Source organism: Magnolia sinica, chromosome 1 (genome assembly GCF_029962835.1).
Source record: "Magnolia sinica isolate HGM2019 chromosome 1, MsV1, whole genome shotgun sequence".
In the NCBI taxonomy this organism is placed as follows: Eukaryota; Viridiplantae; Streptophyta; class Magnoliopsida; order Magnoliales; family Magnoliaceae; genus Magnolia; species Magnolia sinica.
Window position 1 is genome coordinate 10,949,348 of NC_080573.1, and position 20,495 is coordinate 10,969,842.

Here is a 20,495-nt window from a genome sequence, read left to right on the forward strand (position 1 = left end):
CCGCTTCCCCAATGGCCACCATCGGTCGCACGTGTACAGTGGCTTACGTAGTCCGCCGACGTCCGCAATCCCAAGCTCTGTGAGGCACACCCTGAAGTTTTTGTTACATCCGTTCCGTCCATCCGTTTCTCCAGCTCACTTTAGCACATAAGCCCAAAAATGAAGGAGACCCAATCCCCAAGTGGACCACACCACAAGAAAACGTTATGCACCGTTGAAACCCTCCTGAGCGCACGCAACCTTTGGATGAGACTAATATTTCTGTTCCCCCTTCATCCAGGTGGGCATCAAGTTGTGAACGACTCAGATGGCATATAAACATCACGGTGGGGCCCACGAAGGTTCTACCAGTGGTCCTAAAATGAGTCACCGAAATGGACGGATATAACTGAAACATCACGGTGGCTTGGGATTACTGTAGTACAGGATTCCAAGCGAGTCGCGGACTTGAAGTCGCAAGCTATGTGGGGCCCGCTGAGATGCATGTGAGAAGCAATCCCTTCCATCAGTTTCTCCTGTTCATGATCCCAAAATATGATCCAGATCCAAAACTAAAGTGGACCACACTACAGAAAACAGTGGAGATGGAACGGCCACCGTTAAGATCTTTATGGGGATAAAAGTTTTGGATGAAGCTAATTTTTGTGTTTTCAGTTCATCCTAGTTAGAATGACCTTTTGAACGGTCTGGATGATATATAAACATCACGTTAGGTCCAGTACGGTTTCAATGGTGGCCATTTACATCTCACTTAAGTTTTTGATGTAGCTCTTTTCTGGATTCAAGTCCTAACATGAGCCGGAGAAACTGATGGACGGGATGGCTTTCTCACCAACATATCGGTGGGCCCCACGTACCTTCGCAACTTCCTGCGGGCAGGGTGCAGGCAACTCGCGTCCGCGAGTCCCGTCCATTATCCGCCGTCCATCTGTCTGCCCCACCCGATTAGTGTCAAATTCTTCAGTTTCAATACTCCCTCCCTCCCTCTCTCTCTCTCTCTCTCAGATCTCATTTCTTCTCTCTCTCTCTCTCTCTCTCTCTCTCTCCAATGCCATCTCTCTCTGAAACATATTTACAGAATTGCCATTCCTCCTTCCCAACATAAGACCTCTCTTTCTCTCTCTCTCTCTCTCGCTCGCTCGTTCGCAATGTCCACCACCAAACCCTCCAAACCCTCCAAATCCACCACTCCCACTTCAACCCCAACACAACCTCCTTCCTCAACAAAAGCACCACCTCCATCTTCCTCCTCTCTCTCCTCCCACCTTGCCATGATCGAGCTCAAAAACCGCATCCTCACCGCCCTCTCCAAGCTCTCCGATCGTGACACCTACCAAATCGCCGTCTCCGACCTCGAATCCATCGTCCTCTCCCTCACCCCCGACTCCCTCCCCATGCTTCTCAATTCCCTCTTCGACCCCACTTCCGCCTCTTCCGACAAGCCCCCCGCCGTCAAGAAGGAATCCCTCCGCCTCCTCGCCCTCCTTGCCACCTCCCACCCCGACGCCACCTCCTCCCACCTCACTAAGATCCTCGCCCACATTGTCCGCCGCCTCAAGGACTCCGACTCCGCTGTGCGCGATGCCTGCCGCGATACCATCGCCGCCCTCTCCTCCCAGTATATCAAGGGCGACGGCGAGGCTGTCGCGCTCTTTGTCAAGCCACTCTTCGAGGCCATGACTGAACAGAGCAAGGCCGTCCAGGCGGGGTGCGCAATGTGCTTGGCCAGGATGGTGGACTGTGCGCGGGAGCCGCCCATCACTGCATTCCAGAAGCTCTGCCCGAGGATCTGCAAGTATCTGAACAATCAGAACTTTCTAGCCAAGGCCGCGGTTCTGTCGGTCGTTTCAAGTCTCTCGCAGGTGTGACCTGTATATCTTTCCTCCATGAAATATAAACATTACCATTCCCATATTGGTAATTTGGGTAAAATTCATGCATTTCTAAAAGATTTATGGAACTTGATTCGATATATATGGATAATTTGGGTCATTCGTGCTCTAGATATTTTGCTTTGAACTTTTGTCTTTTATAGGGAGAAGAAGAAGAAGAAGATGATGACTAGTTTCTTCCTTTCGTTTTGTATATGATGTGCTTGTTTTGGTGATTTGGTTTAATTTACTGGCTGGGAGGATTATAGAGCTTGATTACATACACTTGGAAGATTTACGTAGAGGTCAGAAATACCCATTTTGTCTGGTTGAAATGAAATTACATAAAATGGGTGTTTCTGATTTCTACAGAGGGAATATAAATATATTTAATCAAATTATATAATCCTCTAGAATTCATAAAGTAGGTGTGCTATAATATGCCTTCTACACCAATTTTGAATTTTGAATGCTCTAGAGTGTATATTTTAGTTTATGGCCTTTTAGTTGTGGAATGGATCTATGGTGACTGCATGATTAGATCCAGTGTTCGGAATATTGGTATTGTGTTACGTATCGCATCCTTACGTATCGGTTATCGGACGAGATATATCTTTTGAATTGGGTAATTTATCGCACTTTTTGAGAAACATGGGGAAACATTGGGAAAATGGTTGAATTTTTTAATGGAAACTTCAGGGATTGTTAAAAAAGACCTTAATACACACTTTTAAATAATAACATCTCAAAAAAGAAGTGCACATAATAGGTTTCCTTTGTATAGGAAGAATATGGAAGAAACTAAAAAAAGATATGGTGTCACCATTTAATTCACAATGGTGATCAAACCCTCGATGCAATTTATTGTGTTTGAAGGTGGACCTGAAACAATATCAATTGCTATTTGGGGCCTAATCCTAAACTTTTAGTGGGATTGGATGTCATTTCCACTTTACGCTATTGAAGATGAGTAGGTATTGATGAAAGCTCTTACGGAAGACAAGCTATGGATAGCCATGAACTCATAGTTAGGGTTTAAAAAAATCATATCTCTCAATGTTGTTTCATTTGGGGGCCCAATGATAGATATCCGTTGATGGTCGGATTTCTCACCCTTTGTGATGGAGGAGTGTTGGTTTCGGATTATAGGGGTCCCTCTCGAGCTCTGGTTTGAGGACACTTTTCGGGTCATTGGAGAAGGTCTAGGCAAGGTCATTGCAGTAGACCTAAATACAATCTTCGGAGCAAAGATTATATGGGGATGGGTTCACATTCGTAGATATCGGAAGAATATGATTTTGGAGAAAATTGTCATAGCAATGGGGGAGGTTTCAGTTGAAATCCTTGTATCCAGAGTCGAAGACAGAGTCGTAGAAGATGGCGATCACACTTCTTTGGCGGAGGGTATATGGACGAATCAAAGCGATGAAGTAGGGAATTTGTGGTCCCGTGAAGCATGGGATCGGGTGGAGGACGTGTGGCTTCTTCTGCAAGAGCTTCTCGACCCTTCTTCCACACGGAAGGAGAGGACTCTGCAGTCTCTTTGCATTAATGGCCCTGCAATGCCGACTAAGGCTACCTTTGAAAATTTGCCATGTGTAAGTTTGGTGGGGAGAGGTGGCAAGATTTCAGAGGTTGGGAGGGCCTTTTCCGGTTCAGATTGTAGGTTTAGGTCATAGCTTGCTGGTTTAGATGCCCCAAGCTAGGAGATTTTGAATCTCGAATGTAGTAGAGGGAGTCCAGTTCAACATTGAGTGTTCGCTTCCGAAGTGTCAGTTGTGAATCCCCCTTCTTTTAATACTTTGCATGCCTCTTCTTGGGAGGAAGTGACACGTATCATGGAGCGGATTGAAGAAGAGGCGGGTGGTCGTCTTGTAGTAGATCCATTCGCGCGAGACCTTATCTGACGTGTGAACCCATTACCCCTTTCAACGCAATTGCCTTGTCGAATTAAGTCTCTCTTGTGCGAGGAGAGCCTACTTATATCCAACAGAGACCTAATCCTATTTCCAGAGGTTTTCGAAGGGGATGTCTATCATTGCTGTGACGACGATTTTTCCTTTCTGTCGAATGATCAAGATACAACATCCGACTGGGTTTCATCTTCCTCTAGGGCGGATCTGGAAGCAGCTTCATATCAAGCATTAGTTACCCTCTTTCAAGACAACGATCTGAGACCTTTGAGTTAATCCAATGTAGAAGATAAAGGAAGACATGTGCTAGAAGTGGAGCCACTCTAAGTTATGGTGGGTCTGAACGATTCGATTCATCCAGGGGAGTTAAGTCTCTAGGCGCGAAAGGACGTCTCAGATCCGAAATGGGCTAAGTTGGTTGAGGTTCTTAGAAAGAAGAAATGGATTAGGGATGCTTTGGGTCATGTGGTAAGATTGATAGGGCTTTCATTTGACGACCGTCCCGAAGATGATGGCTTTGTTCCCATTTGTTGAAGCTCGTGGTCAGGTCAAGAGCTATTCAAGATCTCCTAAGAAAGCCCTTAGAATGTCTACGAGCAATAGGAAACTGGTAAGCCTTTCATTGAATTTTTCTGTTTAATTTAGGGGAGATAGTTGCAAGGTCTAGGTACGGGAAGAGGGGCAGATCCATTCCGAGACGAAGATATTATCATGGAATGTGAGTGATGCAGGAAGTACCAGCCAACGCACCAAAAGCTCCAGAGTTGTTGGGGAAGCACCAGAATATCTCTTTATCTAGGCCCTCTCAGGCAAACCGACCAAGATCTCCCCGTGGGCTACCCCGCTTCTCACAGGTCCCACAGTGGGACCCACCCCATGACCATTCTGCATCTCACAGATCCCACCTTGTGGGCCACCCCACCCCAATGTGGATATGCACCTACATCTTCCAGTCACATCGATAAGGAGACTCGAACACTGGTCTCCTATTCTGATACCATTTTATACAAGGAGTACTAGCCAACGCGCCAAAAGCTCTAAAGCTGTTGGGGAAGCATCGAAATAACCCTTTATCTAGGCCCTCCTAGGAAAACCGACTAACGTCCCACAATGGGACCCACCCCGTGGCCATTCTGCATTTCATAGACCCCACCTCGTGGGTCACCCCACCCCAGTGTGGAGATGCACCTGCATCAGTGAGGGGAGTGGGATCCAAGTAGAAGAGAAGGCAAATAAAAGATGTGTGTAAAATGAGTAAAGTTCAGGTAGTGTGTTCAGTTCACAGGAAATGAGGGTTCAAAACTTTAGAAAAAAAGTTTCTGGATACTTTGTGGGATGCCAAGAATGTATATTGGGTAGCCATTAATGCACTGGGCATGTCTAGGGGTGTGGTGGCAGCGTGAGACTTGTCAACTTGGTCTAAATTGGAGTGGTGGGGAGGTGCTTTTGTGGTTTTGAAGGAGTCTTCATCAGGTTTTTGTTGGCTCCTCACATTCGTATATGGTCTGAATCTTGAAAAGAGAAGGTAAGAGTTCTAGGATGAGCTGATGGTGATAGGATTCAAATTTTGCAGCCCATGGTTTATTGGGGGAGATTTTAATATCTCGTTTTTCTATTGAAAGATCACATGGAGGCAGGGTCATTGTAGGTATGAGGGCTTTCTCAGATTGGATTGACTTGCATGAGTTGATTAATCTTCTGATGCAAGGTGGTAAATTTACCTGGTCTAACTGGCAATCGAGTCCGCATATGTCCAGATTGGATAGATTTCTAGTTTTGCTAGAATGGATTAAAAAAATTCCTCTTATATATCAACACGCTCTCCTGAAGCCAATCTCTGACCATTGTCTAGTGATGGTTGCTATGGACAAAGAAAAATGTGGTCCGAAACCATTACGGTCTATTTGGGCGGTGGGATTAGAAGGGATTAGGTGGGATGAGATTCATTTGGTTCTGTGCCAATTCCACTCCATGTTTGGGAAGAATGGAAAAAGCTTGGAATTACATTAAATGGAATTGCATTGGGTCCCATGCCAATTTCACTCAATGTTAGCAAGTTGTGTAGGTCCCTCCATGATGTGTGGGCTATATCCACACCGTCCACCAATTTATCGAGATTATTTTAGAGCATGGGCCCAAAAATCAGGTAAATCTAAAGCTCAAGTGGACCTCACCATAGAAAGCAACGGGGATTGAATACTTACCATTGAAAACTTCTTTGGGGCCACATAAGTTTTAGATCTACCTCATTTTTAGGCCCATGCCATAAAATGAGGTTGCAAAACAAATGAACGGTTTAGATATAACACGTGTGTTATTCTTAGTAATTTCAAATTATGGTGAGTATATCCATTCAATGTACCACCGTATTATCAACAAAGCATGTCATTAATCTTATCCCATGGCAATAGGGGACAATCCCTCCCATGGGTAATAATTATGTTTTTTGAATCCCATCCCACCTAATCACTTCTAATCCCACCGCCCAAACAGACCCTTAAGGTTCGAGCTCTCTTAGCTACAGGTTGGGGGATTTTCTCAATTAGTTAAAGATTGGTGGAATGCATTTGATGTAAAGGGGTTTGTGGGCTTCAAGCTTTGTTGGAAACTCAAGTTGCTCAAAGACAATCAAAACTTGGAAAAGGGCTAAACTCAGTAAGAGGGAGATGGAGACGGCTAGCATTTTTTCAGATCTCCAAGCTCTTGATTCGAAGGCGGAAGAAGGTGATCTATCTTTAAAAGATAAGGCGAAGAGACTACAACTCACTTGGATATATTCGACAAGGGTTTTGGAAGACGAAATTAGATGGCGACAGGGTTTGAGAAGCGTGTGGATCCAAGTAGGCGGTAAAAACACAAAGTTCTTTCATGGTATCGCTAACGCGCATGCTAGAGTTAACAAAATCAGCAACTTACCGGTCAATGGGGACCGGATTGAAGATAAAAATCACCTTGCAAAAGAGGTAATTACTTTCGATTTTGACCTACTCTGAGGGGATTATTGGAATAGGGCGAGATTGGAACTACTACAATTTAAGAGGCTCTCGGCTGATGAAGCATGTTCTCTAGAAACGCCTTTCTCATTGGAATAGGTGAAAATAGCCGTGGATTCGTTAGGAGGAGATAAAGCTCCCGATTTGGATGGGAACCCAATGGTGTTTTACCAAGTTTTTTGGGAGATTGTTAAAGTGGATGTCATGTCATAGACTTCATGGTTGAATTCTTCGAGAGGGGTAGGTTGTCAAATGACCTTGGTGCTTCCTTTATTGCATAATCCCAAAGATATCAAGTGGGGGTTCTTTGAAGGACTTTGGGCCTATTAGCTTCATTGGAGGCCCTTATAAGATTTTGGCCAAAGTCTCAGCAACTCAGTTGCGAGGGGTTTTAGGGAGCATCATCTCCGATAATCAAAGTGCTTTCATTCTGAGCCGCCAAATTCCTGATAGCGCTTTAATTGTGCACGAATGTTTGGATTTAAACGCATAGATCAAGAGGTAAAGGCATTGCTTGTAAATTGGACCTATAAAAGGCGTATGATCATGTTTGTTGGGGCTTTTTGAAATATATGTTGCATCGCCTTGGGTTTGGAGTGAGATAGAGAAAGTGGATAGGGGAATGTGTGGGATCGGTGTGGTTTTGCTCAATGGATCTCTAAAAGGCTTATTCAAGAGTTCTAAAGGCCTTCAACAAGGTGACCCATTATCTCCTTTTCTCTTTTCATCATCATTGTTGAGACTCTGGTGAGGATGCTTGACAAATGGTAGGTGGAAGGCATTATTACCGGTTTTAAAGTTGAAGGAATGGCTTCTCCAATTTCTCATCTTCAATTCGCGGGTGATACTTTATTATTCTGCGACGCCGATCTGGTCATGGTGGAACACTTGAGAACTATTGTCCGTTGCTTGGAGGCAGTCTTGGGATTAAAGGTTAATATTATGAAAAATACGATGTTTGGGGTGCATATGGAGGAAGAGGAGATAAAGCAGTTTGCGGACATCTTTGGATGTGCTGTAGGGGTGCTCCCAACGACTTTTGTGGGCCTTCCTCTATGCATAGGTAAGCTGACGAAACATCTTTGGGATAAGGTGGTTGAAAGGTTTGAAATGTATTTGGTGAGATGGAAGTGTCGGTATCTTTCTCATGGTGGCCACATCATGCTTATCAAGGCACAATTGTATCAAACTTTCCCTTATATTTCGTGTCAATTTTTAAGTGCTCTTTAGGCATGAGAAGTTAAGGCGCGACTTCTTGTGGCATGGGGTGGAAGATAAAAAGGAAATTTCACCTTGTGGATGGAACAATGTTTGCAAGACATACGAAGAAGTTGGGGTAGGCATCAAAGATCTCAAATCTATGAATTCGGCGTTGCTCGGGAAATGGCTTTGGAGGTTTGGGAAGGAAGACAGGGCGCACTTTGGAAAGAGGTTATCAAAAATATGCATGGCTGCTCGCAGGAAGGATGGTGGACTAGGGGCTCCTCTTATTATAGAACTTCAGCTTTGTGGAAAGGTGTGCTTTCTGTACAGTCAGCGTTTATTGAAGGAATCGGGTTCTCTTTTGGGAATGGAGAGAGAATTCACCTTTGGGAAGATGTATGTATATGAGATTCTCCTTTGAAAGTAGAATTTCCTTGGATCTTCTGCCTATCCTCGAATCCATTAATTGTAGTTTTAGATTGCTTCTCCTATGCAAGGGAGGAGGTGGTGTGGGACCCTCCATGTAGGCATTATCTTCGTGATGAGGAGGTGGAAGAATTTGTGGCCCTTCTGAATCACATTCATCTCTTAGGAATTCCGTAACGGCCAGCACCGTTACCTTTATGATATGGGTTGTAATGGCTGTTACGGTCTCTCTTTTATTTATTAAAAGAGAAAACCCTAAAAACCTACATCTGCCCTGTAACATTGAAAAAAAGAAATCCAAAAAACCCGTATTTGTCCTGTAACAGACCACTACGAGGCTGCTACGGCCTTTACAGAGGGTGTAACAGGCCGTTAATGACGGTTATAGGTCATTTTTTGCATGACGGCTGTCACGGTTGTTACGACCCCGTAATGGGTAATGGTTGCCACCGTTACCTTTACGTAACAGCCTTTACGGCACACCATGTTCATCTCTGTCTCCTGGATCCTTCCTTTTTAGATAGTATGCTTTGGAGACTTGACAAATCAAGCATTTTTTTGGTTCGATCCTTCTACACCTTTCTTAGTAAAAATTCCATGATTAAGGACGAGGTGCACACAAAGCATGTTTAGCATTATCAAGTTCCCCTAAGATAGCGGCTTTCAGATGGTTGGTACTTGGTAGGTAGAAAGAAGGTTTTGACAGTTGATAACCTTTGAAAAGGAGCAATGATTCTTCTGAATATTTGTTTATGCTGTACGGGGGATGAGGAAATGGTTGATCATCTCTTCGTGCATTGCCATTTTATTGGTTTAATTTGGACAGACATCTTATCTCACCTCAAAGTGATGTGGTCTTTTCCATCATCAGCAGGCGATCTCTTGAAAGCATGGCACGGAGTGAGCTTAGGAAAAGAAAGGACGATTTTATGGAGAATTTGGTCTGTGTGGTAAGAAAGAAATGCTAGATGCTTTTGAGGTGAAAGTAAATCGGCAGAGGGTGTTTCCCAAAGGGCTAGAATGTTCATTATCAAGTGGGCCTCCATCATTGATAAGCTCAGGGGATGTAATTTTCTCTTTTTTGGGATGTGGCTGGGCTGCCACCTTGGCGGCCTGGAGCTGTTTTGTCTGTTTTGTTTTTGTTTTTAATAAAATCCAAGTTTTTTTTTCAAAAAGAAAAATGGAAATTCAATTCGATGAGCATCCGAAAGCAGCAATATTGGTAGACTTTCTGTCTTTATCTTGCCAGATCACTTTCTGATCTGCCATCTGGTGCAGTGAGTGATATATAACCCTATCTGAGTTCATTTTGACATCTCCTATCAATTTGCATCTTGATTTAGCTGCTATTTCATATTTTGTTACTTTGATGGAATTATATTATATATCATTCATTTTAGTTATACACATTTGATACTATCCCAGCCATTGATGGCTTCAAAAATTTCCACTGTACTGTTGACAGAATACCAGAAAACTCATCTCCAGTGAACATATGGAATGGTGCTTATTTTAGAACTTCTGAAGAGAAAAAAAAAAGTAGCTCATTATTTAATTGAGATAGCTAAAACGAGATCGTCTTACAGTTTGATTTCCTTGCAGGTGGGAGCAATTTCACCTCAGAGTTTGCCAACTTTGATGCCAAGCATTCATGGTTGTCTTGAGAGCAGTGACTGGGCTACCCGTAAAGCAGCTGCTGATACGTTGAATGTGATGGCATCTCATTTAAGCCATTTGATTTCTGATGGAGCTGCTTCAACAATAACAGCACTCGAGGGTTGCCGTTTTGATAAGGTGCCTTAATGGATTCTACTTTCTTGGATTGAGTAAGCTTGGAATGATTTACTTATTTCATGAATATATAGTTTCTAAATTTGTGAGTGTAGAGTATATGCTTAATTTTGGAACATTTGCTTCTTGTTGAGGAGCATGCTTGTCCTTCTGTTTTTGCAGTATATATTAATTTATTGGTTTGGTTGTTCAGGTCAAACCTGTTAGAGATAGCATGAACGAGGCATTGCAGCTATGGAAGAAGATTTCAGGAAATGGAGGAGATGTTGTCTCAGACGACTCAAAAGCTGGGTCTCGTGGTTAGTGTGCAATTAAATTTGTCTTCTAAAAAACATCTGTCTAGGTAGCATTTGGGTGGACCACAGGATCACGGTTTAAGGGGTTTCTCAAGCCTGCTTAGTGAGCTTGATTTTTAGGGTAGCGCTGAGACTGCAACCCACACTAGCCTTTTGCCACGTTTTGATCGTGGTTGACAAAAGAATGGAAAGGTCCGGCTCTTACCTCAACTATGAATCTGATATAGCACCAGCATATTATGTCGACCTTAGGAACCACGAACACCTGATCAAGTCCCTTAATTCACTATGGGTTTTTTGTTTTCGTTTGAGTTTGTGATTTGGTTCATATATAACACTGCAGATGGCAAAGATTCAGAATCAACTGAGTCTGCAGAGAAATCAGGCCTCAAAAGGTCAAATACCAGTGAGAGACGACTGGAGTCCTCAGGGAAGGATCCATCCAGTGCTTCTTCCCCTAATGCAGATTCTCTTTCCAGAGTCAAGGGTAGCAGCATGTCAGACAAAACAGTTGGCATATTGAAGAAGAGAGCACCCGCCTTGAGCGACAAAGAGCTGAATCCAGAATTCTTCCAAAAACTTGAGACAAGGGGTTCAGGTGATTTGCCTGTAGAAGTGGTGGTGCCCCGTAGATGTCTTCACTCTTCTCACTCACAAGGCGAAGAAGAATCAGATTTAAATGATGCTGATTCTATTGACAATTTGAACAACAATGGGGCGCCATGTGGTGAGGGTAATGATATTCATGGACCAGTCAATGTAAATTATCATAGCACCGAGAAAAGAGCCGGAGTGTACAATAAAATGCAAGATTTAGATGAGTATGCACGGGATAAGTGGACAGAACAAAGAATATTTAGGGGCAAAGACCCCAAAACAAGAGCTTTTGATGGTGATGACAGGATTGATATTAATCAGAGAGACCTATCTGGTGCTCGTGCTGGTTTCTCCAGAACAGATGGTCACTCTGAAGGTTCATTCATGAATAACAAAGGAAACTGGTTAGCTATCCAGAGGCAGTTGGCACAACTGGAGAGACAACAAGCCAATCTCATGACCATGTTGCAGGTTTGTATAAAGATGAAATTGTTACTTTGAGAATCGACTGTGGAAATTTGGAAATGTTGCCTTTATGCCTCTGACTTCCTCTGGTCTATGGTTGTTTTCTTATTATTATCATGTGTGTAGTCATATATAGTTGTAGGTTCAACTTTTTGTTGGTCGCCTGCAATTATTTTCAGAAACATGTTAATGTTTTGAGTTCATATTTGCAAGTGCCTTGTTGGGGATTGTTTCCCTTTCGTGTCTTTTTCCAGTCACTCCTTTGCTTTCCACTTCGTTCCCATGTTACCCAAGGTATTCAAAATTGGTTACGTAACGGTAACGGTCATAACCATTACACGTTACGGGGTTGAAACGGCTGTTACAGAAAAAAAAGGCTGTAACGGGGACCATAACAGCCCCGTAACAGTCCTGTAACAGTTTTTTCAAAAAATAAAAAAAAGGCCGTTATGGCCATTATGGCCTGTATCATAACGGCAACATTGGTGGCCGTTATGGCCACTGTTACGGTTTTGGAACACCTTGATGTTACCTAAATCACCTACCTCCTTACATTTCCTATTCTGAATCGTGCATCTGGATCGCGACTATCCATCTGAAATTGTGGTTCTATGCTCTTAGTATTGATTAAGTTCTAATGAAAATTTATTATCTAGAACATGGAATTTACATTCTGATGCATGCAATAGCATGCATATAATACAATACTATGTGCGAGGTATTTATAATGGTAGAATTCGTAATTTTATATTCAAATTACAATATTGATTCATGCATAAAACAATATTGGATATGCCTAGCGTATGTAGTGGAGTGACCCACATGATCCTATGCCTAGCATACTGCGTATTGGAGGAAGTAGTGTACTGTGTAGCTGTTCCCGTTTTAGAGTGACCTGTGATCTAGGTAACCTTGCTTCATTCATCATGAATTTTTAGTCATATGGAAGGATCTAATGCTCCTTATATTTTCCCTTGACAGGATCGTAAACAGTTTTCAATGTTCTTGTTATGGTCAATTTCCTTGGCTGTCCTGCTCTCACAACAAGCAGGTGTTTTTATCATAGCAAGTTCATTGTTTAACAGGAATATCTTGTAGTGGCCAGTGCCTTTATGGTTGACTGATATATTCATGTTTACAAGTTTGTCTTTTTGTAGCATTTGCACAAGGAATCATTGGTTCTTTCAAATTCCCATGGCTTTTAGTGTTCTAGATTAGTTTCATTGCCTAATCGACGATGATACTCCTGGTGCTAATTGGGCCAAAACTGAATTTCATTTCAGCAAGGCATGTCTTCTTGTTGCTTTGCCTATTGATGGAAGCATGCCATGTGAAGCTTGAGGCTCCTCATGCTACAAGTTCCTCAAGTTCAGGGTCTTTCTCATCTCTATCGCCTTGACTCTTGTGGAGCTCTCTCCAGCATAATATTCTATTGCAAAAATTTTGTGTTTGCTGTGAACTTTAACAAGTATATAATTTGGAGTCGTAAAAAATGCTGCCAGAGTCATCATCCTAATAACTAACAGGTACTTCTTACAACAAAATGGAAGGGGTAAGCCTTGTGAGGTGTATTGGTATACACTGGTGGATAAAACCAGCGGAAGAAAGTTTCTGCATTATTCAATCAATCCTTAGACAAAGCTGGCATTGGTTCTCTCTTAGAATGGGTTTTGAATCTCCTGGTTCTGCCTTGAAGATTTTTACAATTCTATAGCTTTGCTGATGGCTGAGTGTCTAATAGAATCATACACTAACTATGCATGCAATCTAAACTCATAGGTACAACCAAATAGATAATTTTAAGGTATTTTGGGCCCACATTACTTTTTATTTCTAATAGATAAGGATATGCATGGTTGAACCAAAAAGTAAATAAATAAATGAAACTCATGATTTTCCTGTCAAAACTAGTTGCTCTTCTTTCTTTCTTTTTTTTTTTTCTTTTTTTTTTTGGTACTTATATTGCTTTGTACTTGTTGAAGTTGTAACTAGATGTTGGTTTTCAGATCTGGTATTCTCATAGATATTTTTGCAAATTGCAGGACTTCATGGGTGGGTCTCATGATAGCATGGTAACACTGGAAAACAGAGTGCGAGGTCTTGAGAGAATTGTTGAGGACATGGCACGGGATTTGGCAATATCATCAGGTAGGAGAGGTAGTAATTTGATGATGGGATTTGAGGGTTCATCTGGTAGGCCTTTAAGCAAGTACAATGGCCTTGCTGATTACTCAAGCTCCAAGTTGGGCCGGGGTGGTGATGGACGGATTCCATTCGCAGAAAGGTTTCTCTCATCCGATGGTATTGTTTCAGGAGTGAGAGGAAGAGATCCACCTTGGAGATCAGATGCATCCGATGCATGGGATTCATATGCACATGGGGCTTCAAGGAATGGGCATGTGAGTTCTAGAAGAGCTCCAAGTGATGGCAGGTTACCCAGAACAGAGCATGAAGGTGATCAGGTTGGGAATAGGAGAGTCTGGGATAAGGGACCAGGACCTAGGCTTGGGGAAGGGCCTTCTGCAAGAAGCGTCTGGCAAGCCTCCAAGGATGAGGCGACTCTGGAAGCTATCCGTGTGGCTGGGGAGGACAATGGGACTTCGCGAACTACAGCACGAGTTACTATTCCTGAATTAAATGCTGAAGCTCTGACAGATGATAATTCAGGGCAGGAGAGAGGCCCACTTTGGGCTTCCTGGACCCATGCAATGGATTCACTTCATGTTGGCGACATGGATTCAGCATACGCTGAATTGTTGTCTACTGGGGATGATCAATTGCTTGTGAAGCTGATGGACAGATCTGGCCCAGTAATCGATCAGCTCTCCAGTGAAATAGCGAGCGAGATTTTGCATGCAATCGGACAGTTTCTGCTAGAACAGAGCTTGCTTGATATCGGTTTATCTTGGATCCAACAGGTACACATTTCACGTGGTTTTATTTTGATTCCTTTTTCATTATTTCTGGATAGCTCAAATCATATCAATTTTAATTCATAATATCATATGCCTCAAGACAAATTTGGATCTGATCTCTGCTTGTAGTGGCTTTCTTTTATTTTCTTTTTGCTTTTGCCAGCAGGGATATATAATTAACATTTCAAATAAAAAAATAAAAATTCATATGCTTTTGTTATATATGTTGTGTGGATTTTTGCTGCCATGTATGCCATGCAAATGCTTATGATATGACTTTCTTGATGCAAAATATAGTATGCATTAAGAAATTACTCTGAAAGTAAATCTGCACGTGAATAATTATTATTTTTTTTTGAAAAGTAACGATTATATTAAAAGGAGAAAAGAAAAAAAGCTCTGCTGAGAAGGCAGAGCCAGAGTTACACGCCTAAAAACAGAAGATTACAACCCTTCAAAGAGGGGATGTTAACGACCCATTCGAAAAGAAGATTTTTGGCCCGAGATCCGACGGCTTGCACCGACGACTGGATGTTATTAAAGCATCGGTCATTCCTTTCTGTCCAGACCGCCCACCAAATGGCGAGGATCGCCATTCTCCAAATCCGCGATTGGATCTTCCCGAGAGCAAATCCATGCCAGTACAATAATAAGGAAGATGCAGTTTCAGGAGTACACCCACTGACGCTGAATCGATGGAAGAAATCCCTCAAGATGGAAGAGATGAGAGGGCAGTGGACCAGCAAATGATCAACTGTCTCTTCAGCATTCATGCAGCAGAGGCAAATGTTGGGGAGTTGCATGCCTCTTTTTTTCAGATTGTCAATTGTTAGAATCCTATTCCTAGCAGCCAACCAACTGAAACAGATGAACTTGGGAGGAGCGTGATACTTCCAGATAAAAGAATGCGAGGCGGATGTAGGGGAAGCGGAGGGAGATAGAAGATGGTAGAGCGATCTGACCGAAAAGAGAGAGGAATTGTCCCCCTTCCACACTATTTTGTCGGGTTCGGCTGTGGTTGGCGAGACCATGGAGAGGCAATTGAGGAGGGCAGCATATTCCTCCACCTCCCAATCGTGCAAATTCCTGTTGCAATTGATTTCCCAAACTAAGCCTGATCCAAGACGATAGAAAAAGCAACAGATCGGGCTATCTTTAAGGACGGCGATTTGATAAATGTTGTTGAATCTGCTTTTAAGGGTCGTTTCGCCAAGCCAGGGATCCTCCCAAAATCTGATGGCTGCCCCATTTCCAAGCTGATACCTGATGTTCTGGACGACCGGTTTTTTGGCACACAGAATTCCTTTCCACAGGCATGACGCTCTGTATTGCGAAGAGTCTTTCGTCCACCATCCCCCATGAGACGACCCATATTTACCTTTGACCACAGAGGTCCATAGAGCATCCTTTTCATTTCCGAGCCTCCGGGTCCATTTACCTAGGAGGGCACGATTCATCACCTTCAGACTCCTTATACTAGCTCCACCATCCTTAAAATGGGAGCAAACTTCTTTCCAATCCAGCAGATGAAGTATGGGAATAATGACTCTCGCTAACATCAGCAATGAAATTCTTGATTTATCTAATTCTTCATATGTTCATTTCTGTCAAATTTTTTTTCTGTGAGCCTAAAGAGTCAGCTGATAGGCTTGCAAAAGAGAGGATCTCTGTCCTGTTTTTATGTATCATGAAATCTCTCTGCTCTTTACTCGCATTCTCTCTGTTATCAGCAATAAAGTTGTTATCCAGAAAGCCACGGTACTCCATTTGGGAATAGGTTTGTGCACACTGTAGAGTCTGTTGACACTTCATGACACTTGTACATGTGTTGGCACTCAGCGACTTGCCTGTGATGTTTAAAGTATATAAGACTTGCATTATATAACATAATATTTCATGGTTGGAAAAAAAAAACAAAAAAAAAAAAAACAGACTTGAATTAGGACATGGGGAATCTACTTGGAACCTGTTCTTGGGTATTTGATCAATTTCCAAACTTGTTGTGAGGAATAATTTGTTGATGGGATCATTGAATCCATCATAAGTAGGTAATCTACCACTTTGCATTATTCTTATACATGTATCTTTTATAATTTCAAGCCAGTTGAATTATAGGTACTTTCTTATTTGAATCTTTCAACCCACTCAATTATAACAAGCAGCCAGCAACTTTCTTTTATGTCATTGAAGATATCAGCATGTGGTCCTCTGCTTTCCTCTTAGTGAGTGGCGTCTTTTGGTGTTTCATAATGGAATGAACAGAGGAAAGTAAACAAGTCGAGATATCATTTCAGTCGCCCTCATTGAATGGCGATTTGATTGTTGACTCAACAACATCTTCCTACTCTTTGTACTCATCAATAAAAAGGGTGTCGTTAATTAAGTAATTGCCTTTTTCCTTTTTTCGTAAGCTGGGCTTGAACTCGAGACCTCAATGTTGAAACATGTGCTGCCTAACATCGAGCTATAGGTTTGAAGCCGTGATTAGGTAACTGCCAATAGTGCTCGATCAAATATGACTAACGAGCGAAATCTGTCAAAAGACAAAAGTTTCCTAAATTTATTGGCAACAATGGAATTCTTTGTGAAATAAATAAAGGAAAAGGTGCAAAATGTTTATTCTTTAATAAAACCATAGTTGGCTCATTGAAATTTCTCATACCCAGAGTTTTTTTTTTTTTTTTTTTTTGAGAATTGATAGTGTGATTCCAAAAATATCATTACAGCCTAAACAAACAAAATCCCAATGTATGTGACCCTCTTGTCACATAAGCATTAGGCTTGCTACTATACAGAATGTAAAACAGATAAATTGTATAAGAACATCAGACTTGCTATGCTCTCTCCCAGCTTCCCAAAAAAAAAAAAAAAAACCAGCTTTCGACCATCCTTGAAATTCCTGTTTTGATATTGCCCAACTGACAATCAGATATTAATGATTTCTACCGGCGCCTGCTCAGTCTTGAATATTCTCTCGTCCTCTCCTTCCACAGGCCCTATGAAGTCCCAAATAGGCACCTTACGCACAATGATTCCTTTTACCCCTTGAGCAGTCCACCAAGCCATTCAACCACTGCTCTTCCTCTTGTGTTGTTGAATGATCATGCCACCCCCAATAGAAAGAGGAAATAGTTTCGTACTTTCTTAGCCACCTTTCAATGAAAGAATAGATGATCTACGGATTCTTCTTCCTTACACACGATGCACCTGTTATTCCATTTCTTTAGATTATCTAATGTAAGAATCTTGTTTGCCATGGTGACCAAAGAAAAAGCTTCATCTCTATTAGGAACAAGGTGTTCCACACCCATGCGAATGGTGGGCTTTAACCCTTTCTTGCTGTCAACACCTTGTCAAAGAACTTGGACTGAGAAATTGCTATTAGCTGACTGCTTCCAAATTTTCCCACCGACAAGTCTAAGTTCTATACATCTTGTAGCTTTCTTAGAAGGTTGACAACCCTTGATTTCTCATCGGAAAGGTTCCTAATCCTAATATTCATCACCATGGAATCCATCCCCCTCCCCTCCAACACCACTACCACCACCCACACCCACCTCGTAGCATCCATTCCACTAGATTTGCACTGCTTGCACATGGATGCCAATTGCCCATTTTCTGGCCTTGTGCCCTTCCGCAAGCCTTTAGGAACTCCATACCTCTTTTCAAAGAATATTGCTGCCATTCAAAGAGAGGATTGTACCATCTACACATAAAGCAAATGCAAAATAGCTGTGCAGTTTCTCGGAAGCTGGAAGTGAAGCCTATACCGTTCTAATTAATGGATCCCCTTTTGGGTTCTTCCATGCTTCCAGGGGTTTGCAGCAGGGAGATCCCCTCGCACTCTTCTTATTTCATGTCATCTCTGAAGCTCTTAGTGCGATGCTGATGAGGGGTCAATTGGTTTATCTATTTCGGGGATTCCAGATCGGTAATGTCCCTGACATGATCAACCATGTGCTGTTTGCTGATGTTATGCTTATTTTCTGTGAGGCTGATGAGTCTTTGATTGTCAATCTTCCGATGATCATTCGGTGTTTTGAAGTTGCTTCGGGTCTCAATGTTAATCTGATCAAAAGTGAGCTCTTGGGTGTCCATCTTTGTCAGGACGAAGTGGTTCGCTTCGCTGGTATCTTTGGGTGTCGGGCTGGGTCCTTTCCCTCTCACCTGGAGCCGCCCCTGTGTATAGGCAAGCCTGCCATCTATCTTTGGGATTTAGTCATTGAGTGCATGGAAAGAAAGCTATTGCCATGGGAGGGCAGGCTTCTTTCCTTTTGGCCGCAGAATAACTCTCATCAAGGTGTCCCTGTCAAACCTTCCTGTCTAGTCCTAGTTCCACTGCCCTAAATTAGTTTTGGTGAAGATTGATAAGCTTCGTAGGGACTTCTCGTGGCAAGGGGGGGTGTTGACTACGAAGTTTCACCTCAATTGGATGGAGGTGTGCAGGCCAATCGTTGAGGGTGGTGTGCTAGAATTCATAGCTTGGGGGAGGTCAATTCAGCACTATTGGGGAAATGGGTTTGAAGATTCAGCCTTGAAGAGGGAACCTGGTGGAGGTCAGTAGTGGCTGGGAAATATGGCCTTTTTTTTTTTTATAGAGGTTACTGGACCAAGGATCCTCTCTTTATCATGCTTCCTTCATCTAGAAGGCAATTGCTTGGATGTCCAATCTTGTATTCTATAGGGCTGAGATACATTTAAGGGACTGCGACCCCTGTAGGGTGCCTCCGTAATCTTTTTTTTTTTTCCCATTGCTTTGTCCACTCAAGAGGTTCCAGAAACCCCTACTTATGAATTCCTCTGCGAGGATAAAAATGCTAGGGGAGAGGGGATCTCCCTTGGCCCCTGTAGGACTTGAAGAATTCCAAAACCCATTTATGACAGTAACCAGCAGTTCTTCCAACACTTCTCAGGGTTACGATTAAAAAGAAGGCCTAGGTTCCCATGTATTAGGCGGTGGATTTAGAACCATTGCCTAAGTGCTTTGGCTATACTACCCCTCATAAAGACAATGGAAAGCAAGTCAAAGCTTCCTTAATCAACAGATCCTTTCCTCCCTGCCTTTGTAGATAAACTGCAATCCTCCCTGGGATTCTCTTTAACTTCTAGTGCATTTTTCTATATCTATTATTTTGGCACTTTGTAATCTCAACTTATGCATTGTACTCCATGATTCTGATCGCAATAGATTCTCCTTTCATGGCTTGATGATCTGCTCACCCCTTTCTGTTTGAGCTTGCAGTTGACAGATCTTGTGATGGAAAATGGCCCTGACTTCTTAGGCATCCCCATTGAAATCAAGAGAGAGCTTTTGTTGAGTTTGCATGATGCAACAGTGGTGGACCCTCCTGAGGATTGGGAAGGGGCCACAGCAGATCAGTTAATGTTACAGTTAGCATCAGCGTGGGGGATCAACTTACAACAGCTCGAGAAGTAGTGAAATATTTTCTCATGGGTTTTCTGCGCGCCCCCCCCCCCTCCTCGGTCCACTTGGATCTTGAATATCATGTATTCTGATATATAATTGTGTGAACCTGGAAATGAACTGATTTGTTTCAGAGAATTAAATACCATTGATTTTGATTGCAATGACTGGAAATTAGTACCCTATAAATGTCCATTTCCATCTGCTTTGTATGTGTGCTAAATTTGTGTGGGACTTTATTAAAAAAGGATGCTCTAGCTTTGATGTTCAACACAACATCCATCACATTTAGTTAATTTCTATTGGAGAATTATAAGTGGAGATGTATGATTAGGGAACCTTGACCTCACCTGGACGATTGGCCAAGTGCCACAGCTCATTTGCTGGGGCCCAATGGGGGTATGGACACGCCAAGAATGGACCACGGGTGGGGACCTTGACCTATTAATACCTGACCGGAGGTAATTCTAATTAGTGTTTTTGGTATCGGTATTGATGCATGTATGTACCCTTGGAATACAGAAACATATTGGGTATCGCTGGCATGGGAAATATTGCATAGATTGCTATATTAAAAGGACATCATTATACACTTGGAAC

General features: G+C 42.5%; 1 protein-coding gene and 1 non-coding gene across 2 annotated transcripts; both read left to right on the top strand.

Moving 5' to 3' along the window:
- The first annotated feature begins 1,006 nt into the window (after positions 1–1,006).
- LOC131239715 (microtubule-associated protein TORTIFOLIA1-like) lies at positions 1,007–20,059 on the top strand. Its single transcript, XM_058237554.1, has 6 exons — positions 1,007–1,862; positions 10,009–10,200; positions 10,391–10,496; positions 10,837–11,561; positions 13,598–14,473; positions 19,713–20,059. The coding sequence occupies exons 1-6, from the start codon at positions 1,149–1,151 to the stop codon at positions 19,905–19,907; spliced, it is 2,808 nt and encodes a 935-aa protein (XP_058093537.1). The 5' UTR covers positions 1,007–1,148; the 3' UTR covers positions 19,908–20,059.
- Positions 16,686–16,807, top strand: LOC131223656 (small nucleolar RNA snoR111). The gene has a single exon (XR_009160608.1). It is a non-coding gene; the product is annotated as a small nucleolar RNA snoR111 (small nucleolar RNA).
- Positions 20,060–20,495: the final 436 nt, after the last annotated feature.

Coding starts and splice junctions, on each gene's coding strand:
- LOC131239715 (XM_058237554.1), top strand. CDS start 1,149: ATGTCCACCACCAAACCCTCCAAACCCTCCAAATCCACCACTCCCACT. Junction 10,201..10,390: donor AGGGTTGCCGTTTTGATAAG/GTGCCTTAATGG, acceptor TTGGTTGTTCAG/GTCAAACCTGTTAGAGATAG. Junction 11,562..13,597: donor ATCTCATGACCATGTTGCAG/GTTTGTATAAAG, acceptor TGCAAATTGCAG/GACTTCATGGGTGGGTCTCA.